General features: G+C 34.5%; 3 protein-coding genes across 4 annotated transcripts in view; 1 reads left to right on the top strand and 2 right to left on the bottom strand.

Moving 5' to 3' along the window:
- LOC130623337 (uncharacterized) overlaps positions 1 to 23,045 on the top strand; it is a 77,445-nt gene extending 54,400 nt beyond the window's left edge. The window contains exon 2 of the mRNA XM_057438807.1: positions 22,410 to 23,045. Within this exon, the coding sequence (XP_057294790.1) occupies positions 22,410 to 22,828 (419 nt within the window). The 3' untranslated portion in view covers positions 22,829 to 23,045. The remainder of the gene's footprint in view (positions 1 to 22,409) is intronic.
- On the bottom strand, positions 861 to 5,131 carry LOC130623329 (galaxin-like). The gene is made up of 6 exons (XM_057438800.1): positions 4,956 to 5,131; positions 3,509 to 3,717; positions 3,033 to 3,166; positions 2,606 to 2,765; positions 1,831 to 2,184; positions 861 to 1,265 (listed from the first exon to the last, which is right to left on the bottom strand). The coding sequence occupies exons 1-6, from the start codon at positions 4,999 to 5,001 to the stop codon at positions 1,026 to 1,028; spliced, it is 1,143 nt and encodes a 380-aa protein (XP_057294783.1). The 5' UTR covers positions 5,002 to 5,131; the 3' UTR covers positions 861 to 1,025.
- Positions 7,633 to 26,918, bottom strand: part of LOC130623318 (neurofibromin-like) — a 37,268-nt gene continuing 17,982 nt past the window's right edge. For both annotated transcript variants that reach the window (XM_057438788.1, XM_057438789.1), the window contains 41 exons: positions 26,774 to 26,914; positions 26,598 to 26,681; positions 25,953 to 26,125; positions 22,011 to 22,103; positions 21,712 to 21,754; positions 21,460 to 21,541; positions 21,005 to 21,081; positions 20,714 to 20,811; positions 20,486 to 20,641; positions 20,166 to 20,264; positions 19,877 to 20,050; positions 19,426 to 19,549; positions 18,938 to 19,075; positions 18,675 to 18,785; positions 18,115 to 18,162; positions 17,937 to 18,038; positions 17,312 to 17,446; positions 16,753 to 16,821; positions 16,564 to 16,681; positions 16,372 to 16,457; positions 15,575 to 15,672; positions 15,350 to 15,440; positions 15,158 to 15,244; positions 14,909 to 15,028; positions 14,447 to 14,564; positions 13,335 to 13,475; positions 12,999 to 13,067; positions 12,768 to 12,919; positions 12,627 to 12,688; positions 12,407 to 12,521; positions 12,243 to 12,323; positions 12,075 to 12,125; positions 11,898 to 11,987; positions 11,512 to 11,644; positions 11,151 to 11,241; positions 11,019 to 11,068; positions 10,399 to 10,688; positions 9,912 to 10,012; positions 9,470 to 9,612; positions 9,056 to 9,102; positions 7,633 to 8,970 (listed from right to left, as the gene is read on the bottom strand). In XM_057438788.1, the coding sequence (XP_057294771.1) occupies positions 8,668 to 8,970; positions 9,056 to 9,102; positions 9,470 to 9,612; positions 9,912 to 10,012; positions 10,399 to 10,688; positions 11,019 to 11,068; positions 11,151 to 11,241; positions 11,512 to 11,644; positions 11,898 to 11,987; positions 12,075 to 12,125; positions 12,243 to 12,323; positions 12,407 to 12,521; positions 12,627 to 12,688; positions 12,768 to 12,919; positions 12,999 to 13,067; positions 13,335 to 13,475; positions 14,447 to 14,564; positions 14,909 to 15,028; positions 15,158 to 15,244; positions 15,350 to 15,440; positions 15,575 to 15,672; positions 16,372 to 16,457; positions 16,564 to 16,681; positions 16,753 to 16,821; positions 17,312 to 17,446; positions 17,937 to 18,038; positions 18,115 to 18,162; positions 18,675 to 18,785; positions 18,938 to 19,075; positions 19,426 to 19,549; positions 19,877 to 20,050; positions 20,166 to 20,264; positions 20,486 to 20,641; positions 20,714 to 20,811; positions 21,005 to 21,081; positions 21,460 to 21,541; positions 21,712 to 21,754; positions 22,011 to 22,103; positions 25,953 to 26,125; positions 26,598 to 26,681; positions 26,774 to 26,914 (4,584 nt within the window). In that variant the 3' untranslated portion in view covers positions 7,633 to 8,667. The remainder of the gene's footprint in view (positions 8,971 to 9,055; positions 9,103 to 9,469; positions 9,613 to 9,911; positions 10,013 to 10,398; positions 10,689 to 11,018; positions 11,069 to 11,150; positions 11,242 to 11,511; positions 11,645 to 11,897; positions 11,988 to 12,074; positions 12,126 to 12,242; positions 12,324 to 12,406; positions 12,522 to 12,626; positions 12,689 to 12,767; positions 12,920 to 12,998; positions 13,068 to 13,334; positions 13,476 to 14,446; positions 14,565 to 14,908; positions 15,029 to 15,157; positions 15,245 to 15,349; positions 15,441 to 15,574; positions 15,673 to 16,371; positions 16,458 to 16,563; positions 16,682 to 16,752; positions 16,822 to 17,311; positions 17,447 to 17,936; positions 18,039 to 18,114; positions 18,163 to 18,674; positions 18,786 to 18,937; positions 19,076 to 19,425; positions 19,550 to 19,876; positions 20,051 to 20,165; positions 20,265 to 20,485; positions 20,642 to 20,713; positions 20,812 to 21,004; positions 21,082 to 21,459; positions 21,542 to 21,711; positions 21,755 to 22,010; positions 22,104 to 25,952; positions 26,126 to 26,597; positions 26,682 to 26,773; positions 26,915 to 26,918) is intronic.

Here is a 26,918-nt window from a genome sequence, read left to right as displayed (position 1 = left end):
ATAATAAGCTAGTTGTTAGTCCCTGCAACAATATTTTTAGACTTTGAAATGCCAGAAACATTTCCTAGCAATGTAAAAAAACTAAAAAGCTCTGGGTGTGAGGTTCAGGTTGCGCTTCTTTTAAGGGAAAGGAATGATAAGGGAGCGTTCACAAATTACGTAATCAAGTAGGGGAAGGGAGGGGGTGTCATTAAGATTGCTTACGTTTGTTTATGGGGGAGGGGGGGACAAAAGCAAATCAAAAAAATTAACAGCATAGTTTAAGTAGATGATGACGTAATTTTGGGAGGGGGTCAACCAAATGATTACGACTGATTACATGAGGGAGGGGGGAGTAAAAAATGACAAAAAAATGATTACGCCATATGTGAACGCTCCCTTATTGTCAAGGGCAACTTTTACCTGTTTTTTATAAGTAACTATATTTTCCATCTCAGTCTCAGTTGCTGAGACCAAAATATTAAATATTTTCAGAATTTTTAGCTTCAAAATTGCTATTGAAAGTAGTTTAGTGTATTGCCAAGACTTCATTCTTTTAAATTCTGCTGTAGATTGCTTAATACATTATGTATGCATACACTTTTTGTTGTATGCATACATTTTTGTATGCATGTAAACTTTCTTTGTATGCATGCACTTTCTATTGTATGCATACATTTTTATATGCATGCATTTTCATTTGCATGCATGCAAACTTTCTTTTGTATGCATGCACTTTCTATTTTATGCACGCACTTTCTATGGTATGTACGCACTTTCTATTGTTTGCACGCACTTTCTATTGTATGCGTGCACTTTCCTTTTCTATACATGTTTAAATCTCAATTTCCTTATTAGTTGCATAGATTTTAAGTCAACTGTTGAATCAGCTACAAACAATATATATTTTTCATTAAAAGTAATACACGGTCATCAAAACGGAGAGCAATCTATGAAAATAAATTTACAAAAATAATCTGACGCAGTTGATCATTGATTAGGGTCACGTAAAATGTTCACGAAAATGTACTGTGTGTTAAAAAAAATTATTTTGTTGCGTCTTTTCCTGCATGAACGGTTTTCTCGCACTCCAGTGAGATTAACTTGTTCTCCTTCTCACATTTCTGTTTTCTACGATCAAACATCTTCCTGCCACAGCAGAACGAATGCGTTTCACCTCCGGGAATGAGAGCATTGAGAGCGTTATGACAACAAATGTGAGTTTTTCTGTTGTATGGTCTGCCAGCGCAACATCGTTCTTGTTCGCCTGGTATTTTTTTGTAGATCTGGAAATAACAATTTTAATATAAATTTTAAAGATTAGTCGGTAGCCCTTGGATAAATCCGCATGTTCGCCCGTCCTTTATATGTCGCATTTCATGTTTTTGTCGCACGACTATATCTTTCTGACAGACGGGCAGTATACGGCTATTATAAGGTAGAGATATGGAGAATATGGAGAAAATATATAGCGCGCTACCCAGTCTCGTGACCAGGACCCTTGCAATTATTGTAATCATTTTTTCAAAAGTTAATAGCGAGACTATTTGTATATACGGAATTTAAACTAATAAGGAGTTTGGTCGAATCTGCCATTACCAAGTATCATATACATAAAAAGTATTTAACATGCTTAAAAGAAACAAGCAACTTCTTGTGCAGGTAGTTCAACCTCGACCTCAGGGCATATTTACAGGGAAGGCGGTTGCAGGTACTCATTAAATGTTCAATCTTGTTCCCAAGGTGTTTGTTTTTTTAATATGCAGGCTATGAGGACAAGATTACAAATATTTCACACTTTGGGTAAGGTCCCCTGCACAACTCAGAAATTGCAAACAAGCATTTGCTTACCCTAACTCCGCAGCAAATCTCTGTTCGCACATCATACGCGTTCCTGTTGCAACATCCTGTGCTTTTCCCTGACTTTATTCTGTTCAGTTTTCCCGAACAACACATCGCCTTTGTTTTGTCAAATGTGATAAAATGACCAATATGAGAACGTTTGTGGATATTCGCTTTCATCAAACCTACAATATCTTCTGCATACCGCGTGGATGGCGCAACAGGTTCTCCCACGCGACAGCAGCCAGTGTTTTGTTTTCCATACACACGCGGTTGTGCGTGATCGCCACAGCATATGTTGTGTCGTGAATTTATCATTTTGCCATTGCAACATTTATCTTTTCCTCCAACACGTGGTATAACCTGTATTAAATGAAGTCTATGTATAGTGGCAAATATCACACGAGTATGCTTTCTAATTAGAATACGAAAGACTCTGATCGCACGCGTTCGCCGCGCGGTACAAATCTCATGTAAATGTTATTCGCAATTTTGTTTTGCATCCATTTACTTTGATGAAGCAAGGATTAAGCTAAATTTAGCGCGTATCTATTTTTGTGTAAATACGTATGAGATATTTTTTTTAACTCAAGAAAATCTGGTATATTTAGAAAAAAATCGCGTACTTGTTTTTGCGTAATTCTCTTTGCGCGTGATAATTGCGCGAATGCGCAAACGCACGATAATTTAGTTCCCATAAAAATGTTGCAAATTTCGGCTAAAAGGTTCAATTATTGAAATACCTTTTCTTTATAGGCATATAATAAAGTAGCGAATTACCAACCTTTTCGTTACAACATGATTTGGTTTGACTATCATACGGAGTTGAATCGCAGCACTTAGTATGAACTCCAGCAACTGCTTCCACAACTTTCTCAGCGCAACATTTCTCTGTCAAGGGATCGTATAATTTTTTTCCACAACAAACTGTACGTTTACCAGTTCTAAAAAAACCGTCGAGAAAGCACTGTGGTATATGAACTTAAAAAGATAAACTGCCAGTGAAACTTAGTTTCCAGGGCTTTTTAAGTTCGCCATATCTGCAGAAAAATTAAGAAGCTCTATTTAAAGTTAACTGTGACTGGAAAATAATCAATCTTGTTCCCAGCGCGGACCGTCTCTTTTTTGTATCAGCATGGAGAGGACTTGATTAAACAAAAAACACAACAGGCGGTTGGAACGAGGTTGGTTGATACTAAAAATAGATTTACTTGTCTTTTTGAATAACTGTGCCATTGCAACATGTTTCGTCATCTCTGCTATACTTAACATGGCGGCAACAGTCGTGTGTTCGCAGATCAAGAATTTGACCATTACAACATCCTTTGTTTCCTCGTTGAAAGTACTGAAATATATTAAACATAGTCTTAGCTAAATGGAAACAGGATTTTTTATGATTGCTACTTCGTGATTGAACATTTTCACAAGTAAATAAAAAATAAATTTTGTTGCAAACTTTAGTATAAATGCTCGTGTTTAAAATAGTTATTTTTTGCTCGATGTTTTAAGTATTGGACTTGATGTCTTTATCTTCCAACCAATAACTACATGGAGGCTTCTAATGGTTAAATAGAAGCTTCGAATTTACTAGCACTAGTATTCAAATCGATAATTCAAGCAAGCATTAGGCACTAAAGAGGTTGTTCCTCAGGATAAAATCATAAAAACATTAACTTTAAACTCTAACCTTTCCATTACAACAAGCAGAATTTGCGTTTACTCTTGTGTAGATGTCACCACCGCAACACAACTGTGACACTGCGTTGTAACACTCTTTATTACAACACGCAAACACGTTAGAACTCTTATGGTATGGCTTTCCTCCACAACACATCCATGTGTCCGGCGACATACTAGTTAAAGTACGTCCTCCGCATTGCAGCGATGCACTGGTGACTAAGGTGTTAAAAAGTGATAGTAGAGCATAGTAGAGCTTTACTGTTATGTAAAATTGTTATGTAAAATTACTGTCACAAAATACTGAACTCTTTGACGCAAAAATGTCAATGCCGGTCGCCGGACATTTTTCCTTTGTGAAAAATGTAACCGACAACCTCTACCCCAGGGTTTCTTCTTTCGCGCTGGTCAATTCTCGGAAAGCAAAGAGGAAACTCCATGTACAAGGTTAAAGACGCGTAATGGCAATTCAGTACAAAAGACCATGGGAATGTCAATATAAAAAAGAAAAAAGGGGGTCCCGTTACGAGATCGGGTAACACGTGTGAAATTAAAACAAATTTAAGAATGTGATCATATGATTATAACTGATTAACATTACTTTTCTCATTCAAAAAAAGACGGGTTGTGAATGACTAAATGATTACCCCCGGTTTTGATTTTTAAGGTTTATCTTAGTAACACAATTTTTTTTTGTTTCTGTAGCATAATAACTCTTCTACACAGGGAGTATTTTAATTTGTGGTGTATCTAGGGGTGGTTATGAAATCCTTGGTAAATATATGTTGAAAATCTCGTTCCCAGGCCTATTAACATTTTCACATATAATCTTTTAGAACTTAAAATATTTTTTTCCACACATATCGTTGTTTATAAACATCACCTTACAATATTAGCGTCTTCCATTACCTTGGGAAGGCGAAGTAGAAAAAAAGAGACAAAGAAGAAACAAAATTGTACTTTGGCTGTTATGGGTTGCAAAATACGCCCAAACCAACCCAAATTTTACCGTATGCTTATCCGTCGTTAATACTTGCCGCTAAAAGTACGAAGGAATAGATTTTGCCCTTTCTCGGAGAATATTGCCGACAACCAACAAACAAAAAAAAATCCACCCCTCGTCTCTCGAATTTCTGCCATTTTTCGCCATATTTTCTCATATCAAAAAGTCAATAATCCCTGGAGACGAAGGCAGAAAAAAATCTAAATTGTTATCTTGCGTAAATACGATATCTTTCTCACTAGTGATTCTCTTTAAAAATGTTCGAGCAAAAAGAACATCTGCAAAATATTTCTTGCTGACTAGTGGAAAAAACTGACCCACTGAAGTTTAATTAACTTGGGCAATTTAATCTTCTCTAGAAAAAGACTGCTGAGACAAACTATGAGGTAGTTGAAAATTTATCTTCTGAAATTTAACATATTAGTCCAGTAAAAATTAATTAGGTAATACTTACAACCAATGGCCAAAAATAAGAGCGCGAATTTTAGTACATCCATCATAACAAAACACCACCGTCCACTTCTTTCTTTAGACAGCGGATGTTTGGTAAAACTATCTTTGTGTTTTTAAGAAAAGATTTCGCTTCTTTTGCTTACATAGTATTGATAAAAATAATTGAGTGTCACAGTTGATAAGTAATACTTACTTAATAAACAGAACGACGGATTAACGACTGAGTAACCCATGTTGACATCTGCGACGGAGAACATGGAAGTTGTTGTAAGAATACGAAATTTAGGGGGTAATTCTGTGTTAATTGTCACGAAATGTCGAAAAATATCTAAACAGTCTAAAACAGTTAACACGCTGGATATCAGCAAAAAAGGAAGACATTAAACAGGATTTTGAAAATTTTGTCTGGGTCAGCTTATATTTTTGTTCCTAAATAAAGTATAGAAATTAAACAGGTAGCATATATTTCACTAAAAATTTCATCGTTTATTAAATCGGAAAAACCTTTATATATAGGGAAATATTTTTGAAGAATCCTTGTTCTAAGCGATTTAAAACATGTGTAAGTGGCTCTCTAAAATGAGTGGCAAAACAGTGCGGCATACAATGTCTATCTCTTGGGGTAATCTCAACTGCAAAATCTTCTTTTTTCTCTTTTTCAATTTCTTTAAGTATTGGCTCTTCATCGTCCACCACTAAAACTCTTTCATTTCCTCCAAACACCTCTGTTATTACATAATTATTTTTACTGTCACGTAAAACTTTCTAATTTGAAAGGATTTAATTTATTGTAAATTAATTTCTTCCATCTACAATGTACGAGATGTAAGAACATATAACTTTGTGCCAAGGTAACTGATACTCCATATTTGTTTTGAAAGATCCAAAAGCGTCAGACTTTATATCAGAATCAGATTGGTTTTGTAAAAATTTAGAGATAGATGTTGTTTTTTAATCTTGTTCCAGGGATTTCTTTTTCGCTACAGTGGGATCAAGGTTGCTTGTTTTCAAATGATACTGGAATAGTTTCCTAGGACCTGTGGAAAAGGGAAAATAAATGAAAAATGATAAATCGCTAGCTACCGCTGGATTATCCTCCTGTGGGGATTTTTTTTAAAAAATCGCAGCCGGGGCGCTCAACGAATAAAATTTTATTAACACTTGATTTATCATTTCTCTGTGAAACAAACACAAACTAAAGTCTTTCTTTGTTGATATAAAGATTAACTAGATAAAAAGAAATGTTAATTCACGTCTCAAAGTAAGGGGATTTATTTAAACAGCCCTCTGCGGTCACTATACGACCATTTTCTTCAAGCTCATTCTCATATATAACCAAGGAGCTCCTTGATATAACTGTTTATTTTGTATGGAGCGCCGTTTTTCTTGTCCACGACTCATTGACCGGAACTCTGCTATCTTGTACCAAATTTAGTATGGCTAACAAAAGTAAGGATGCAGAAAATTAAGGTGAAGTCAAAATCATAGCTTTTGTCACTTTAATAACGTTTTTGGTCAAAAATTTGTTTTATTTTCTACATAATTTGGGACAAATAAAATATGCTTAGTATGATGGAGACAATGAAGTTTTTTTTAAGTACTGATTTTAGGCTCAAATTGGCCCAAGACTTCGTTTTCGATGAAATTTGTATCATAAAGAAAACAAGCGTGTTGAAAATCAAAATCCTAATTTTTTACGACATACTGACACTGTTTTAAGCAAAAATTTACAAAAAATTAAAAATACTCTATTTCCTACAAAATTTGGCTCACTAAGCGAAGAAAGCAAGAAGAACATGACGGCAGTATTTTTTAGCACCTGAATACCTACATGGTCACAATTGGTCCATAATTTTAAAACAGCTTCATTTCTGATAAAAATATATGTGATTTCATTGAGAGAATAAGTGATACTTTTTGTTTTTATAAAATTTTGTGTAATATGAATGTATAGCAATTTTATTAATCTTCACGGGTCAGCGTGCTTGTGAGGGTAAATTTCGACATTTGTTTTTTTTCCTTTAAGTTGCCGAAAAATTGCAATGCACATATATTTTGAGACTAAATAAATTACAGATGAGGTGGTGACGTCAGTTGTCCTTTACCGTGCAGGTAACTAGGGACAACCTGGGACCAAATTAGGTAAGTTTTCCAAACATGGGTGCCCGACTCTGTTTCAGAATGGACGGGTTGAAAACGTCATCAAAAAACCTTTAAACAACGGTTCTCTGTAACTGTTTGTCAAATGTGCATGATCCTATACACTTTCTTCATCAGCATTTCAAGTTCTATACGATGTAGGCAATGGGAATTCAAGTTTGTTAAAAAATTTTTGTCTATTCTGTTGTGTCTTTGCTGGCAAAATTTTTAAACCCATTATATCACATGATCCTATACATTTTCTTGATCGGCCTTCTTGATCAATTCTACACATTACAGGCAACGGATAAACAAATTTCGTTAAAAAGATTTTTTTGTATGCACTGCTGACGTCAGCAAAACACCTAAAAAACCCTATTTTTGCCATTATTCTTTTGCCTAAATGGATTTTTTACGGGTCTTATCCACTAACATTAATAATAATATGAAGTTCAAATAAAGTGGCTTGATGATAAATAGTGATCACGTATGAAAGAAAAAAAACTAGCGGTTTTTTTGGGAGAAATAAAAACGACAAGTTGAATTATGAAGTTATGTTTTAAATTTAAAAATAAGTATAAATACGCTTCTGATAATAAAAAAGTTAATTTGGAAAATGTAGGAAAATGGTATGGTGTAAAGACGGTGTAATAGCTTGAGATACAAAAGATACACTCTTGTAAACAGAGCTTTAAAAATTAAAAAAAGCTTTAACAAAATACAGTATAAAAGAATTCATATGAAATTAGAAAAATGAACCACTATGGTATAGTAGTCATTGCTTGTATGCACATCTACAATTGGCTACTGAATGAAAATGTTACTACTGTTTCGAAATCAAGTTTTGAAATACAAAACGCACCAACACCGAAAAAAAAGCAGTTTTTGCAGAAAAATTCTTTTGATATGTGCACATAAGATTTCGCGATGACTTCTTGTAGCGGCAACAACAATTACAAGTTAAACTCATTTAAATATCCAACGATGTTGTTTCATATTATATGCCACACAAATATAAAAAAATCGTATATAAGAATACATACAAGTCACGTGACGTAAACAAAGATCACGTTATCAAACCTCAATCCTATTCTAGGTCACGTGTAAAAATATGGTCTTTAACGCAACTATTCACAATTAAATTTTGCCATATATGGTCATATTCGTTGTTAGAAGTCTAATTTATACTAATTTATGATAATTCATGTTATATACATATTTTCCAGTTGATATTATGTCAAATATTACGAAGATTATATCGATGAGATTCTATGTAAAAAGTTTCAATGCAAACATTCAAACAATTCACTTCATTCACTTATTCATTCATTCATTCATTCATTCATTCTAATAGTCACATACAAAGGAAGGAAAGAGTTAAAAGCGAGGCAAAATGATTTTATGTGCCTCGTTTATTCAAAGTATTTTAAAAGCAACAAGACCATTTCACTCATCAGAGACTCATATGAACAATAGACAATGGAAAAAAATAGATCGTATGTAAAAATAAAAAAATATTTCCCTCCCTACCCGCCACCAGAAAATTTTTACAACAGATTGAACCGAGACAACATTCATTTTTCCTTTATTGACTTATTTTCATTTTTACGTTGCCTCCGTGCCGGAGAGTAAGAACCGACACGTTTGAACACAGAGAATATGCTCCCTGTAGAGTTATTTGTTTGATCTGGACCAGATATCGCATTCAGTGAGGCAGACGAACTACAAATAACCACATCATCTACGGAGGAGGGAGCTTTAAAGATTTGACCGGAGCTGGAGCGTCCTTCTGTTGATAAAACGGTGGTGGAGTGCTTATTTAAAACAGCGTCGATGTATCGAGCCAGCATTTGCGGCGCAACAGATGGATCGGAAGACTAAAAGCAGAGGAAAGGGAATTGAGATTCTGTTTCGTGTGAAATATCACAAAGAGATCTTCTTTTAATATATAGACGTTATTACCTCTACAAAAGGTCCTGGAAACGAGTGAAGTCCATGAAACCCAATACCTATAAGAGAAACGCCATAGAATATAAAATGTACTAGGCTTGTGCAAAGAGATAAACTGTCAATAAATAGATTTTAAGATGGTTTACAACGCATTAAACAAGAAAAAATAGAAGCTACAGTTTCAATACATTTAAAGATGAAATATTTTATTTAAAAGCGTGATGAGTACAAAGGATAGGTAAATTTTGAAAATATTTCCGCCAGTTTGTAATTGAGACTGGGCTCTCTTGAGGATTTGAGTTTTTTCAGGATTTGAGAATAAGGGGTGCGCTGAAAGGGGAAGACGTGTTTTATTTCGTAACAGATTCGTAAGGATTTAAGAACACATGGGTACCAAGGTCTTCGCAATTAACATGTCCAACTTACCAGTTAAATATTGTAGTTTTAGGGCCGGCTTGTCCGTCGGTATGGAAGATGTGGAGTGCACGATAGTTTGAGCAGCTTTGAGAGTATCTGCGTCATCGGAGTGACTTATAACATTAGACAACTTTCGATTTAATATAGAAAATCTAAAATAACAAATAAAAAAAAGTTCGCTACATCTCCAAAACATTTGTAATAAATCAGACCAATCAATTTAAAAAGGTCTGCTTCACGGCTACTTATAAAATCCAGATTTTAAAATAATAAAAGTTAGTTTTAGCAGCCGTAACCATCACTATAATCCACGAATATACATCACAAGATACGTAAAATATTAAATATGGTATAAAAACAAACATAAAAAAGATACAGTAGATATTATTTCCGTAATTTTTGTTTCCGGTAATGATGTCGTCACAATGTGTTACTTAGCAACAATACATACACTATTGGAAACACCTCTGGGTACAAAATACTCGCTTCTGCCAACACTTCATATAATGTTTTTGCTTCAAAATCATCCATCGTATGATCAACTATTGTGGCCTAAAATAATTAAGATAAGCGGTCAAGAAAAACAGGTAAAATTCTCCTTTGTCGCAAAACGTCCCGAAAGACAAAGAATGTATCGAAACTGCCGTAAAATGTCTCGAAAGACATACACACGGTGTTGAAACAAGCGTAAATACCGCAGAAGATATTAACAATGTGTCGAAACTACAACACAGTATTTTCACAAGAAAAGTTTTGACTGGTTTTATATAGTTTAACATTAAAGTAATTATAATGTATTGTTTCTAACAACAATTTCTAACCACATTCTTCTTTAAACTGAGTAAGCATCTTGAAACAACGAAGAAGGCTAAAAGCTATCTCCGTAAGGTACAATAAGATAAAGGACCTGGTAAAGAAGTTGCACACAGTAGACTCACCAACAACACGATCAACAATATTTGTGATCTTTCATTATTCAAAACTTGCGGATCCAACAACAAATTATACAGACCAGATTCCCACTGATATCTTCTCTTAGCTTGCACCAAATCATCTGGCGTGTCTGTAGACGATACAGTTATAATTACAGACGGACTGCGGGATGTTTTCTTATCATCCGTGGTATATATCTTCTTTGATTTTGCTCTCTTTAGTGTTAATGTTTGGCTATACACTGGTTGTTGGTTGTTCAGTTTGGCTTGTATTTCTTCACTACCCGGGATTAAAGCTATAACAAAAAATTCGTTTACGACAACAATTGAATTATGCACCATTGTCATTAGCTCATCCAACATACAACAGTTTCACTACTTTTTGGGGGAATACATCAGGGTTAGAGCATTTCTATATTCCGATATGCAAGGAGCGGTTTCCTGGTTTAATCTCTGACTATAAGCATAAACCCTACGAATTCCTATACGACTCAAAAAATGTGTTTTCTTGTACGAGTTAAAATATTACAACAGCCCGGTTGCCCACTTGTTCGCCTATGAACTCAAACCAGGCAGGTAATAACCATAAAACACAAAGTCACTTATAGAAAAATGTGTAGTCTTACCTGCGAGATAAGCCACAGTGTTTTTATTGACATCAAAGTTCTCTTTAGTGCTAAAGAAACAATATACATCACGTGATTTAAAATTAAAATATAGTTTCCAATATAATAAAAATATGGTATGTGTAAACTAACCCTAATGTTTCTGCACAGCTACATATAGTTAACAGCATGTTAAATATTCTCAAAGCAGATGATTTTGTTTTTGCAGATGGATGACGAAGACCTGTGGACAGAAATTTCAAAATATCAGTTAATTAAAAGGAACTAGTAATATGCAAATTATGTTCGCTGTAAGATGCAGGGAGGGAAGACTGAAGCGATATTAAGATGCAAGGATGAAACATTAAAGCGATATTAAGATGCAAGGACGAAGGACTGAAGCGATATTAAGATGCAAGGACGAAATACAGAAGCGATATTAGGATGCAAGAACGAAGCAGTAAAGCGATATTAAGATGCAAGGAAGATTAACGAAACACAAAATAAAAGTCACCTTTCAAAAGTAATGCAGTTAATGCAAAATGGAAATCGATGGTAAAATTCAATCCTGTCATATGATCAAGCTGTTTAAATATCCAATGAAATGCTGTGTGGTTACGATGTCGCATCATCCTTTCATGTATTCCCTAGAGAAAATAAAATCACTTCATAACACAGTGAAAAGCATTTTTTTGTTTTTCATAATTAGTCGGTGAAAACACAATCTTGGAAAGAAATGTTGAGACAAAAGCAGTTTTGACGAGTTCAAATTAAGCAAAGCTGATATAGATATAATTACCTATGCAATACCTTGTAGCAACGAACTCCTAAATAATCTATCTTGTCTTAAAATATTTTGACCCAGGATGATATAGGAAATAGGAACAGAAATAAGAATACCTGGCCAGAGAACAACTCAAAACTATGACACACTCGCAGATTCTCTTCTAACAAACACAACGCAGCAGGATACAAGTTTTGTTCACCCATCTTAAAACGAAGTTAAACAAATATAACAAAAGGCCGGTAGATGTCAACTTAGGAGGTGTAGCTAAGAAAAATAAAACATCGCTAAACCTGTAGAATGCCAATTGATACCCAAAAGAGCACATCGTGGAAGCGTGATTCCTAAAAACAATATGATTATTTTAAAAATAATAACGGAATACGGCTGGGTGAGACGATACTAACAATAACACCGAACAATACTACATGACATCAACAACAACAACAAAAATAACATACTTTTTGTAACATAGATTGGTATTTTGCCAAACACATAATACAAGATTCCATTAAGTTATGGTCCAAATAATAGCCACTAGCCTAGACAAAACAAGTTCGATATAAAGTTAAAGAATACATATGTAATTCTACTTTGTTTACACAGTTTTGAAGATGCACCTTACCTTTGCCAACACCTCTAAAACGTGACTAACATCTTTTTCACTAACATCTCTACAGATACATCCCATAACCACAATGCAACGCGGTTGAATGGCCGGGTTATACGTGAATGCATAACTAAAAGAAATAATTGTTATGAGCTAGGACAATAACGAGAAGGGAAAAAATACACACCCTGTAATAACGAATTTGAAAATACGTGATAAAATACAGACTACCAACCCTGAGCAAAGTTTTTGCCATCTTTTAAGGAAGACCTTGTCTTTAATATCACTCATGCAAGCCTATGAATATAAAAAATTGACGTAAGTAAAAACCTTTCTAACAACTATGAAATCGTTAACAGATCTACAAGCAGTCTACCTCAAGAACGTCCAGCAAACTATCGGTGATAACTTCGAGCGAATACAACGAGATTGTGTTGTCGCCATCTTTTGATTTCGAATTAAACGTCCTTGAGCGATTTTTATTACTAAGAAAAGCTTTGATCGGAGCTGACTTTACACTTGAAATGCCTATACATAAAAAAGAAGAATTTATAAATAAACTGTTTTCGTTAGTTTAGTAGATACAAGTGATCACCACGCTACATACCGAATAATAAATAGAACTTCTGTAAGGATAAATCTTCAAGCTTAGTTCTTATTAACAACTGTGTTTTGTCTAAAAAAAGTTATATAAGCATAGATTATCTAGACACCTAATCGAATATCTGAACATACAAAGGTTCAACATAAGAGAATGTGACTTCCACTGTAATCCAGAACGCAAGGTATTCATCATGTACAGATACATTATATAGTATTATCTAAAAACTAAATTTAACGATGTTTTGAACTTTAATTTCACTTTTTTTCTTTTATTAATATGCACAGAGAGATTCGAATTTTTTCATCAACACGTATATTTTATATCTATCAATTCACTCACCACTTAACAGCATATCCGAACATGTGAGTATTGATTGTAGAGAGTTGATCACAAGTCCGTGTATCGAGGCGCGTAACGAAACAGGACCAGTCGATACCAGTAATGTGACAATATGGAAAATATCAGGTAAGTGAGTGGAAACTAAAACAAGATACATAAGGATAAGGATGTTAAAATAACAGTAGAAATAAGAGGTGATTTATACCTTCTTCGTAAGCCGTGACTCACAACTTAAAGATTTACGTATAACCCGGCCATTCAACCGCGTTGCATTGTGGTTATGGGATGTATCTGTAGTTTGATTGGCGCTTGTAGGGGATTGCCTTAACATGTTTATTGTGAATAAACTTTAATTTTTGTCAAATAATAAGTGCTTTTTAAATTTGCTCCATGACGTGACTTTTTAGGTACTGGACTAATTGACACAAGTTACACTCGATTATAAAAAATAATGAACCACTTTCGTACGACGTATGTATTGATATGCAGTGAGAATAATGGGCAATGGAAGTATGAAGAACGAACTAAAGAAATAATTAAATCTTGTGCTTCCAAAATTTTTTGATAAAGTTCAATAACAACCATTCTACCCCCTATGGTCCTACAAAATTCACAACTTTTAGAAAAACTTTCGTAAACATTGGCCAGTCATGTATTATCACGCAGAGGTTAAGAATATCATTCAAAACATTTGCTGCTTACACATATCGTTTTTAAAAATAGGGCGGAGAAAGAAGTGTGCAACTTGATAGAAATGTTTATTTTTTTAGTTTTCTTTTCTTAACGTTACCGTAGGGTCACTGTTAACATACATTTTTGAATTTGTTGTGTGAGTACCTCCTAAGTAACGTGAGATTACCTCCTAAGTAAGGTGCGAGTACCTCCTGAGTAAAGTGTGAGTACCTCCTAAGTAAAGTGTGAGTACCTCCTAAGTAAGGTGTGAGTACCTCCTAAGTAAGGTATGAGTACCTCCTAAGTAAGGAGTGAGTACCTCCTAAGTAAGAAGTGAGTACCTGCTAAGTAAGGTATGAGTACCTAAGTAAGGAGTGAGTACCTCCTAAGTAAGGTATGAGTACCTGACGTATACATCCAAATAACTAACACTACATTACCATCTAAGGAGTCGTTGAAAGACAGCATAAGTAAATAGCGCGCCAATATTGCAATATCATCCCACATTAAGTGCCGTTCTAATATTTTTGTTGGCGATACATTTGTTCGAGCAGTTACCTACAGAAATGAAAAAATGACATAATGGTCACACGCGAAAATCAAACTTAAGCATAAATAAGGAAACAATGGATTTTTTAGACAAACACGAAAATCTTATTTACGGTTAGTCCTGCCATTATGCTTTTTTTTAAATCAAAAAACCTCACTATGTCGCATTTATTAATTTCTTGTTGCACATGCTTATATTTTTAGACGTTTTGTTTCAGCGGTTATAAACATAGAATAATGCAGATTGTGAGCAACCTCGAACCCAGGGCTTTTTTCTCTTAATTCCATAAAGATGCCTATTTATAAATAGATGCACAAATTATTATTATATTGTTCATAAAAAAAAATCTTACAGTGTGAAATCTTTCTAATATTTTTTTCGACACAAGAGGAACATTAGCTGAAGCTAGCGTCACAGTAGTGTCCGCCATTACTTCAGCTTTCTCCGATCCAAAACCACCGGCTGAACTCGTCTAAGAAAAACAAAAAAAACAACAACTTAATTTTCTAATACTCTTCAGAATCAAAAAGTTAGTTCACCAACATCATTTCACTAAAACTTGAATTGATTTGATTTTCTACAATCTAAATCATAGATTTACCTTCATGAAAAGATCAATAACAACGTCTAATAGATCAGGTATATTCCCTATCTTTCTCCATACTGAAGCTTGAATGAACGGATAATTCTAAACATGTAAGGATTAACATGAAACAGACACTGCAGTTTGGGCAATTACAGAAAGACAGACAGACAGACAGACAGACAATGAAAGAAACAACAACAAACTCACTTGTCTGTTCATAATGGTCAGTTTGATTAGCTTTTCTATTATGTCTATCATTTTTATTTTATTTTGATCGCTTTTGTCACATCCAGAGAACCTGAATATTTAAAAAAGAATTACAGTAACACATGGAAGAGTCAACTGGAAAAACTATTTTCCTGGCAAATAAACTTTTTCAGCTAAAGATTACTTTCAACTTTATGGCTTAACTCAAACGGTTTTCTTATATACCTGGATAAATTTGGCAACCATGGTGCCATGTAGTTTAAACATAGATTTCTAGACTCATCATCAGACTTGCCAAAGCAGCTTATGCATTCATCCAAAAACTAAAAAAAAAATGAAATTGTTAAATGCGTTTGGAGAGAATGTACACTTTTTTTTCAAATGTATCAAGTTATTCACAAGCTAAAGAGGCGTTTTGTAGGTTGTTCGTATTCGACTTTAGTGACTTACACGAAATTACTAATGGCGGTGGAAAAAGTTTAGCATCACTGAGAACAAAAACAACAACTTCAATCATCTTAAATATCATATTGGGCATCCAAATACAACTAAAAATGTCAGAAAAGTTCCCTACATATACTTGATACCCATGATTTATTCGATATAAGCACTTGCCTTGTTTTCAAACTTTCTAATAAAATAAACTTCAAACCTTTTGAACTAGCTAGCTAGCCATAACCTTTGAAATTTTGCATAGAAAAATATAAGTTTATTGTACGTAAAGCCAGACCAAGCAACAACAATGACTTCAAAATCTCTTTAGAGGTATTAATTCCCTTCTTAAAACTAGCAACATCATTTTTAACAAATTCTCGTGTTGTCTCTGTTCCCTCGCCAAAACAAACTTTCGATTTACTGATATTTATTATATTTTACAGACCGTAGCTTATTTTACCGCCAAAAAGAATACTGAAGAAAAATTTTTCTCTTGAAAATGTAATTCTCTTTAGACTACCAGTGGCATGAAAAAAATTTAAAATTTTATTATCAAGAACTTTAAAAAGAGTGATTTTCAAGCCTACCTCTAACGTAAGATTGGGTTCTCTCTGTGCAAGCTGTTCACTGATACCTTGTATAAATAACGTACAGTTGGCTGGAATACAGATACCTAGACACAAAAAAGGTAAGTAACAGATCAAAAGAAAATACATGTGTCGCTATTTCAAGAACGTGAAGCATAAAAACAAAAGACAGACAACAAAATAAGTAAGTACCATTCGCTTCTAACAATCGTTCGTTAATTTGTAAACCAAAGGTAGCCGTTAATGCACACAATAGGTTGTAGGCAGCAAGACGTAAACTGGGGTCTCTGTTTCCCAGATTAAGCAAAGACTAAAGAAAATTAAGATTAAAATTATGAACAACCAACATTTAAATAACAAAGTAAAACATAAAAATCATACCATATTCAACAAAGTTCCAGGAACATCCTTTGGTCTCAACTTTTTGTTATTCACCGTTGTGTTTTTATTCTAAAATATATGTTGTATCTGGTTAAGAGATAGTGACATAGCTATGCCATTGAGAAATCGAATATACAGTATCACGAACTTTTTGACTTTTCAATATCTACAACTTTTAAACAATCTTGTCCCCTTAGGGTTTGAATTGGCTTTGATTGTGTATCTCGAAACAGTTCTCACTTATCAAGGAGCATTATTGTGTTACCTTAAACTTGCCTGGGTTTTTTTATTGAGTGTTTTACAACATATATTTCTAAACAAATAACCGACGCAATTATCCTAACAGCAAAAAAGGGTTTGTGGTTTAGCTACCAGGGAATGCCTTTCTAGATGTTCGAATTCAGATGTTTATTTGCTTTTACTGCCAATTAAAGTTTTTTGTATATTCGTGACATCGATAGTCAACTGAACATTCAAATAACACTGTCTTAAGAATGGTGCACATTTATGACATCAACAAAGCCAATAAGATTGTTTAAAGAAAACAAATATTGCTTACTGGCTGTGACAACCTCCATCTTGATTGAATATGTCGCATAGAGTTTGCAATTTCTTCTGCTTGTGTCGTGAATAACTTGATGCTGTTTCTTCTGGTTGTAAATTCCATTTCTATGATTTCATCAACACTGCTAGCCTTTAAAACAGAAGTGCGTGATTTTGTAATAATTTTTAAGTGATCGAAATACACAAGCAAATAAAACATACAGAAACAGGTTTTTTTATCCTTAACATTCTGCACCAATGCAACTTGAAATAGACTGACATAGAACATCCAAAATCGCACTAGATTATTGCAATTTTCTCAGAAACAGTCACAACCTTGGCAACAATTATATGTTTTCCACTGGGTGCCTTTGCCGTGAGTAGAACCATACTCTTCCAAATTTTAAAGAAAACTTTCAAACCACTCAGTTATACACCTCACATTTAATTACACTCTTAAAAATTTTTATAAAAAGTGACGAACTTTGTTATATGATTTCTACAAAATAAATTGTTTCAAATCAATGTTTCCATCATGGGACAGTATAAGAAAAAGTTTTCCCTGAAACTCAAAAATCTCTCTTCTTCTCACATTGCAGCATTTTTGTCCCATTCTAAGGTAAAAATTTCAATCAACATACCCGTTTAATTTCTGACGCATAAAACACATCGTTAACAGTGCAGGAAAACCCAAGAATTTTAACTTTTTCAGCCTGCTGTAGTTGGACAGAGCTAGGTCCAACCTGAGATAGAAAACATTACATTTATAATCTCACATTAGTTTTCTCTGGCAATGTTTTTGTACACAAAGAATCATACCTTGATATAAACAGTTCCTTTTGTGGATATCTTTGAAGCAGAATACACCTGTGAAAAATTAACATGTTACATTTCTTTGTTTGCCAGCACAGTCTGTTCAATTCAATATTTTTCACACGTGATTTTACCTTCCTGCTTTGTTACCATGTTAGCATTCGCAATGACAATTGCCGAAAGATAACGTGAAGTAAAAAGACTGATTTTAATTTAGAATAACAAGAATAAACCATTCTAAGAGTTACGTTTTAGCATTCTGTTATCGTGACGTTTTAATCACTCAAAAGTTATAATTTCTAAACATTTTCATGGTACACACTACCTTTGTCTATTTTATCTGTTCAATAAGGCAATATAATAATTTCCAAACGCGGAAAGATGTGGAACGGAAAAGTAGTACTAGAAAGATTTTCAATTTTGCAGCATAACCAAACGCCACTGCCACCGTCAAATGAACAGAAAAGGATAAATTATAAAACCCTTAAGGTTAACTAGTATCAGCAGTTGTTCCCTATGCAAACTTACAAAGAAATATTATTTTTAGCAGGGATTGGTAAACGTACTTTGGTATCTTTCTCCAGTGATGTTGTACTGCTTGGAAGCTTCAACTCGTCGGGAAGTATATATTCGTAAAACTTTGGAAATTTATCAATAATAACAACACCAGGGTGGTTCTAAAAACAGAACATATTACTTGAGTTTCCTTAGCTAGAATTATTTTTTTACAGTATGAAAATTGACACGTTTAGTGCTTATTTTTGAAAATTAGTCAAGACAAGAGCAGACCAAAAAATGTATGATTCTCTTCTGACAATAACATACATACCTTTAATGGCCTCATTATTCTTTCAGTTAACTCCACATACTGTCGAATTGAACTGTTCATGTTGTAGAATAAGATTGTGTTTAATGTTTTTAATTGCATTTCAGGTAGAATAACAAAAGCTCTTGCTAACGTTTCAATCTAAATACGAAACAATAAGTTCAGCAAAGTCGACATATTGTTGCTACATAAAGATGGCAGAGCCGTAGCTGACTTATTATAAGTTTGTATGTTTGAGTTCACCACACAATTTAAATGCAGAGTTGTCAGCTAAATGGGATTCATCAACGGACAACAAACTGGTTTGTGACAGGCAAGCAATTTAGAGCAATGCGTATCTCTGGTCTTAGGCAAAAAGAGTTGACTATTAACGCCCCATTCACTTCTTCTTAAAGATTTGCTTATAGCAAGATGGCTACAAAAGTAAAAGGCTGCTGAAATGCACTCTAAGAGAAATTTTTAAGTAAACTCATAAAAAATATTGTATTTACCTTGAATCTATTTTCTGGACATGTATGTGTAAAATCTACAACCAAGTCCCAAGGTTGTCCATATTTTGGTTGAAGAGTCAACAGAATATGGTATAACAGTAAGTCATCACTGATTTCGTCTTTACTAAAAATCAAAAAAAGGATTTGTCAGAGATGATAAATTAAAGAAAAAAACACATTTGTACTCTAATAGTTCACAAGCATAGTTTAAATGATGGAAAAAAATCATATGCAGGAAATTTCAATATAAAGATCATAGATGTGTATAGAGATGTATGCCAAGTGTAATTTAACATGCAATTTTCATCACTGTCTAATTTAAAAAGTGTAGTTTTTTTTATAAAATCTTAATATGGCGAATTAGACAAACTTCAATCAGTTGTTATATAGGGCACAATCTTTCCTGACATATGGCAAATAGAATTTCTTAAAAGAAGTGTAAGATACTCACAAATATCTGCGAGCAATATAGTAAAACACAGGCCTTCCAGTTTTAGATTTTCCATCTCCATAAAATAATTGCTTTGATTTTAATTGCTCTAATTCATCTTGATTTTGACCTGATTGCTTCGCCATGAAATCTTCAAACCTCCAACCAATACTGTTTGCACGGTCTCTTATTATTCTACATTAAATTTGCATTAAAAGAAAAACTGCGAATCATTCAAAACTTGGAAGCTACAGTAAATGTCTTCTAGTCAGTATAAGATACATCAAAACATTATTTTAATTTATTATACCTGTCGGTCAACTGTAGAGGTTGATTTTCAGGAGGTCCTAGGTGCGCTAGCAGCGTCACTAATTTTTCAAATGGATCTCGACCAATCATACCAGAATCCCTATAACAATTTTCCTATGCATCAAACAATTATACATTCAACAATATTTTCCTTGTGGCTAAAATCCTAATTAAGTATGAAAATACAGAAAATATATTTTTATTGGGTGTAAGAGTCACTAAAAATGTATGCAATATATGAGTATATTCTGTCACTTAGTATTCTTTTTAATTTAAATTTAGTATGTGATGCCAGGTTTCACCGTTAGTCACAAATATTACCTTTCCATGATCAGAAATTTTGCCATAGTTTCCTGAGATTCCCATAACAATTTGTGAATACTTCGAACATTGCTGTCGCCAGTGAATGTTATCGGAAGATTCTCTTCTTTCTCCTTGATGATTATTTCAGGTTTGGAAGAGATTTCACGAAAGTAACTAAGAAAAAAAGATTTCAGTGATGATTCCAGTGCTGTGTAACCTTTCGCAAGGGCGGAGATAAAATTTTACCTATGAATTCTGTGGAAATTGTTTTCCAAGAAACCATTAAATATCTCCATGTGGGCTTCTTTTGTAAAATGTAAATGGTTGGCCAGGTTCTGTAGAATCTAATGGAAAAATGTAATAAAGAATAAAAACACGAAAACAAAATAACGATGCTAAAAGCTTTATATTTAAACTTGAAAAAACTATTTATTTTAATCTGTTTGCAATGAAAATAGGCGATACAACTTGGTTAATTCATTTGCTGATGCATAATACTTCTAACATTGGCTTTGAACATTTAAAAATTCATCTCACCTTAGATAGCAACATAAGTCCTCTCCTCACATTGGGATGTACTTCCTCAGTGACAATACCATGGGAATGTGGAGACACTAATATATTTATCAGTAAACATTATAATTTAATAAAAAATCGTTATTTCTAAAAAAATATTTACACAAAAGTGCTAGAATTTCTACAAAAAATAATTGTATCAATTTTTGAAAATTTCCTATTTTTGAAAAAGGGCAACTTGAACCTCTAATACGATGGTCTTCAATACCACAAATTTGATGAATAGCAGATATTATATATATAAAAACCCTTCTTGGTAAGAATAAAACAAGCTATAGAAACTGAGAATATGTTTTATTTACTACTTAATGAATAAAAAGCCAGGATATCGGATAGGATATATAATTTGTTAAATAGTATAAGGATAATCCACTTAAGCAGCATTCTGTAAACTGAACGCAAAAAAAGAGTCACACCTATTGCTGGGTTGATGAATCTGAGAAAGACAGCACTTGATACAGCATCATATGATGATGATTGGAACCGCCTTTGCACAGCCTATGGATGACAAACAAAATTTATACATACGTATTGGCATTACAAGAGTTCAGAATATGCAAAAATTATTAAAATGTCTATACAACGTGAAAAGAAACACAAGCATTGTTGCAACTGCAAGCTTGTGCCAACGCATGCAAAAAGGTGCAGTAACAGGAAGGGTAAAATACCTTGTTTAAACTGTAACATAGACTTCTAAGCTGTGACGGAAAACTACAACAAAAATATAAGACATAAAACATATTCTAAGACCTTGTAATTTATGTTAGAACAATTCATCATCTCAACTACAGAAACCTTTTCCATTTACTGTAGAAAAGGTTTAGTTTTATTATAATGCTTTCTGAACTTTAGTGATAAAAAGAAAATTTGCAGTTTTTTTTTTTTTTAAATAACCGGACCAAATTTTAAGTTTGAATAACCAAGTTTTTAAATAAATAAATAAATGCTACAAACAACTTTAGGCTACCTTTCTCGAAGCGCTTTAACTTTATCCATTAGTTTATTTGCTAACTCAATCACATTCTGACTGTTGTCTGCTTTGTTTTCACCAGGTTGAAGTCTAAACAAAAGTTGTGCATATTATAAACGCTAGAAGGAAGGTTAAGTATGGAAAGCTGTAAGTTCTGTGGGAAAGTCACTTAGGTAGACGAAAACCTTCTCTTTGTTTCATCATCATCATCATCATCATCATTCTCGGCTTAACGTCCGTTTTCCATGCTAGCATGGGTTGGACGGTGTATATTAATGACCCTCTTCCAATCTGATCTAGACTGTGTTAGATCTAAACTCAACTTCCTCTCTATTAAGTCTGTCCTTATAACCTCCTGCCAAATCTTTCTCGGTCTGCCTCTGAGCTTTGCCCCAGGAACTATCAAGTCTCTACACTTTCTTACCCAATTATCCTCCTCCATTCCTTCCAAGTGCCCCAGCCAATTCAATCTTCTTATCTGGATAACATCTTTAATTCTACGGAGACTTAGCCTGCTTCTTAGCTCATCTGAACTCTTTCTGTCTCTCAGACTGGCATTACACATCCACCTAACCATTCTCATATCATTCCTTTCTAAACGGTCAAAATCTTCCTGCTTCACTGCCCATGTCTCACTACCGTACAACATAACACTTCTTACACAGGCCTCATACAACCTACCTTTTACCTCAATTGACAGGACTCTGCTAGTCAATAAAGGAAATAACTCTCTAAACATTTTCCAAGCAGAACCTATCCTGCAAGTAACACTTCTTCCAACACCCCCTTCACTGCCCAACATATCACCTAAGTAACAGAAGTTCTTAACTATCTCTAACGAGCCACTGTTGTACATCATTCAAGCTGGAAATACTTCATTCTCTATAATCTCACCTTTGCAACGCTTGCATACAAACTGTATGCCAGCTCTTAACCTTCCACTAATACTACTGCACTTCTTATGTACCCAATGCTTGCAAGTCTGACAAAAAATTGAGTTACTACCAACCCCTTTCCTGCAAACTCCACAAGGCCACTTTCCAACTACAAGGTCACACTTGGCTGCAATGCTACTTATCATGACTTTAGACTTTACTGTGTTTACCTTCAGCCCTTTCTCTTCTAGTCCTTTCTTCCACTTCTTAAACTTTTCAACTAATTCTTCCATCGACCCTGCTATGAGAACCAAACCATCTGCACACAATAACTCCCATGGACAACCTGTTCTGAACTCCATCGACAGCGCTTCCAAGACTAGAATAAACAACAAAGGACTAAGTACAGAACCCTGATGTACACCAACATTTACACTAAATTCATCACTAAGTGAATTGTTAATCCTGACACGACTTCTAGCATTGCTGTACATAGACTGAACCATCGTAACTAGCCACTCATCCACACCTAATTTTCTCATAGCCCACCAAATAACTTTACGTGGCACTCTATCAAAAGCTTTCTCTAAATCTACAAAGGCAAAATAGAGATTCTTTCTCTTTCCTAAATACTTTTCCTGAAGCTGTCTGAGTAAAAATATTGCATCTGTAGTGCCACGCCCTGGAACAAAACCAAATTGCATCTTATCTATATCAATTCTTTCTCTAAGTAACTTATCAATCACTCTTTCAATAACTTTCATTACTTGATCAACCAACTTCAAACCTCTATAGTTACCCCTTTCTAATGCATCACCCTTGCCCTTGAAACAATTCACTATTACACTCGACTGCCACTCACTCGGAATAGCACCATCCTTTATAATCTGGTTAGCAAGACTTGTAATAAGCTCAACTCCAATATATTCAGATGCTTTTACCATCTCTGCAACAATACCTGATACTCCTGCAGCCTTGCCAATCTTCAATTTCCTAATAGCCTCCACTACCCATTCTGTCTTGATCTGCATAGCTGGCCCTTCTACGACATCATCATCAGACAAATTATCCTCGTCCCAATCAAACTCAGTGTTAAACAACCTCTGATAATGATTCTTCCAAGCTACCCTTTTCTCCTCCTCTGTGCTAGCCAAAACACCTTCATCATTACGTATACACTTCTCACCTACAATATCTTGATTAGTCTTCTTCATTTGCTTTGCTATCTTGAATACCTCATTGCGCTGGTCTTCCCTTCTTAACACATCTGCAAATCTGTTTCTCTCTGCTTCTGATTTTGCCTTATACACTGCTGTACGAGCGCGACGCTTAGCTTCTAAGTAAATATTTTTACTACCACCTGACTTCCACTCTTTCCAAAGTTTCCTCTTTTCCTTTATACACTGGTCAACCTCATTATTCCACCACCAGGTCTGTCTATGTCTAGCTGGTCCTTTCGTCCACCTACAGGTATCATCAGAAGCTTCTAGAAGACAATTCTTCAAAGTAGTCCAAGTACTTTCAACATTGTCACTATCACATTGACTATTGTAGGCTAACTGCTGAACTTTTGCACTAAATTGTCTTGCTACAATCTCTTCCTTCAGCTTCCAGACTTTTCGACGGGGCCTGTACTTTCCCTTGGCTTCTTTGACACTCTTCAAGATAATATCACAAACCAGCAACCTATGCTGGGAAACACACTCTTCCCCCGATATAACTTTCACGTCCTTCACCACTTTCTTGTCTGACTTTCTAAACAAAAAGTAATCTATCTGTGTCTTACAACCACCTGACTCATATGTTATCAGCCTACTCTGTCTCTTACTGAATGATGTGTTGCAAACCACCATGTCCGTTGCCATTCCAAACTCAAGCAATCTCTCCCCTTCCTTATTTCTGCTCCCAAATCCATAGCCTCCATGCACACCTCTATAACCTTCAGATGACTTCCCAACATGACCATTAAAGTCGCCGCCCACCATTACAAGTTCTGTGTCTCCAAACTTTGATGTGACTGCTATTAACTCATCATAAAACTTATCTTTATCTTCCTCACTGAGTCCACACTGTGGAGCATAAACTGACAGAAAAGTGACAATCCTATTACCTATCAAAAACTTTATCACTACAATACGACTATTAACACGCATAACATCTATTACTTTTTCTACCCACTTCTCTGCAACGAATATGCCAACTCCTCCATATCCATCACTATTACCAATCCAAAAAAGCTTATACCTTGCCCTCCTACCCTCCACAAATCTCACTAAAGCTCCTCTCCACCTGACTTCCTGAACACAACACATATCAACAGATCTACGTTCTAACATTTCAACTACTTCACCTGCTCTACCTCTCAGAGTACCAACATTTACACTAGCCATCCTCAACCTAGTGTTATCTACCTTGTGATGTGATAGCTGGGTAAGGGTCTGGCGATGCTCACATCTGACATCTGTCCTACGGTGCGCCACACCTTCACTCCTTAGAGTTCCAGCCCCGTTTACGCAGTTTGTCTGATTAACTATTCTTACGGCCATTAATAAAGAGTTTTGGCATTATTTTACAGCTGGATGCCCTTCCTAGCGCCAACCGTTCACAGACCGGACTGGGTGTTTTTTAAAGTGACACCATCACTATGTGGCATTTCATGGGACTTCCACAATCGCCCCTTTAAACTAAGGTATGGTGGAGGACGTTCAACTCCTCTCTTGTCTCTTAAGGAGACCCTTCACCCATTGTTGTTACAGACATAAACAAGAGATAGACAGACAAACAGGATTTACTCTATTGCTATAGAGAATCTGAAAGAGGGCCTATCTAAAACTTGTCTCTAAAGATGTGAAGTAAATTCAGTTATTTTTCATATTCCAGATATTTCTTAAAAATTTTTAAAAATTTATTAATAATTGTCCCAAATATTTGGCCCAAACTTGGTAGTGGGTGGGTGTTAGTGCTTATTGAATTCAACAACCCTTTTGCTTCAGTGTCAACTGTTTCGCTTATTTGGGTTAATGAAAAGCGTTTATTTATTCTAAGACAGTAAACCAAACATTACCTTGCCGAATCAACCTCATATGATTTACTACATTGCTTTGTCATTTCACTTATTATCGGATGCAACAGTAAATGTAAGTACCCATTGCCATATATTTTAAATGAGTAGGTCATAGCTTTACTAGCTATTGTGTTACCACGAAATAATGTTTGGTGTCCTTCAGCTCGATCAACCTGAGAAAAAAATAGGGTAAGGATTAATTATTTTAAAACTACAATAAAAAAATTGAGACACAGCTTAAAACATGATAAAAAACCAATACCTCAATATGGGTAGGTGTCACATGACAACACAGACTCTGATATTCAGAATAAAATATGTAAATTAAAAGGAGTAGTTTACATTGAGCAGATTTTTTGTTGTTGTTGAAAATATCATTCCATGGTAAAGCAATGCACATTACAACAGAAAAGTGCAATGACATTAAATTAATCAGTGGTTAGTTTTATCAGTAGTTATTCTGCAACCAAGATATAACAGAATGGTTACTGTTTCTACTGAAAACAAACAAAATGATTTATCCTGCATTAAAAATTTCATTTGATTCTGCCTTATGTTAGGGTTAGGGTTATTCTCTTTCCTTGTCTTATATATATTTAACTTGTTTAGAAATAATATTAGTACTTCAAAATCATTTGTACTTACCTCGTCCTTGAATAAATTCCAAAGGAGAACATGCAGTGATCCTTTTGAATCGAATATATTAACAAGCACTCGAGCAACTTCATCCTATACGCCAAATCAAATCACATTAATTGATATGCACTGAACAAAATACATTAACAAGACATACACAGAAAAAAATTTAAAAAATTACATACCATGTCATCACAGCTAACAGAATTGCATAAAGCCATAACGATAGGTAACTCTTGATTTTCACCATAATTTACAAGTAAACGCAGCATTCGTTCAAAACGATCCTCTAATACTGTCTCAGCTAGACTTTCAAATTCGGTACCCTAT

The sequence above is a fragment of the Hydractinia symbiolongicarpus genome, chromosome 13 (genome assembly GCF_029227915.1).
Source record: "Hydractinia symbiolongicarpus strain clone_291-10 chromosome 13, HSymV2.1, whole genome shotgun sequence".
In the NCBI taxonomy this organism is placed as follows: Eukaryota; Metazoa; Cnidaria; class Hydrozoa; order Anthoathecata; family Hydractiniidae; genus Hydractinia; species Hydractinia symbiolongicarpus.
The sequence above is the reverse complement of the archived record's forward strand: the minus strand, read 5'-3'. Positions and strand labels throughout refer to the sequence as shown.

Excerpts from the sequence above, each read along its gene's own strand:
- LOC130623329 (XM_057438800.1), bottom strand. The coding sequence starts at position 5,001 with ATGATGGATGTACTAAAATTCGCGCTCTTATTTTTGGCCATTGGTT. Across the intron at positions 3,718-4,955 it reads CTTATTTTTGGCCATTGGTT|TCACCAGTGCATCGCTGCAA; the intron begins GTAAGTATTACC and ends TTAACACCTTAG. Across the intron at positions 2,185-2,605 it reads AATCATGTTGTAACGAAAAG|GTTATACCACGTGTTGGAGG; the intron begins GTTGGTAATTCG and ends CATTTAATACAG.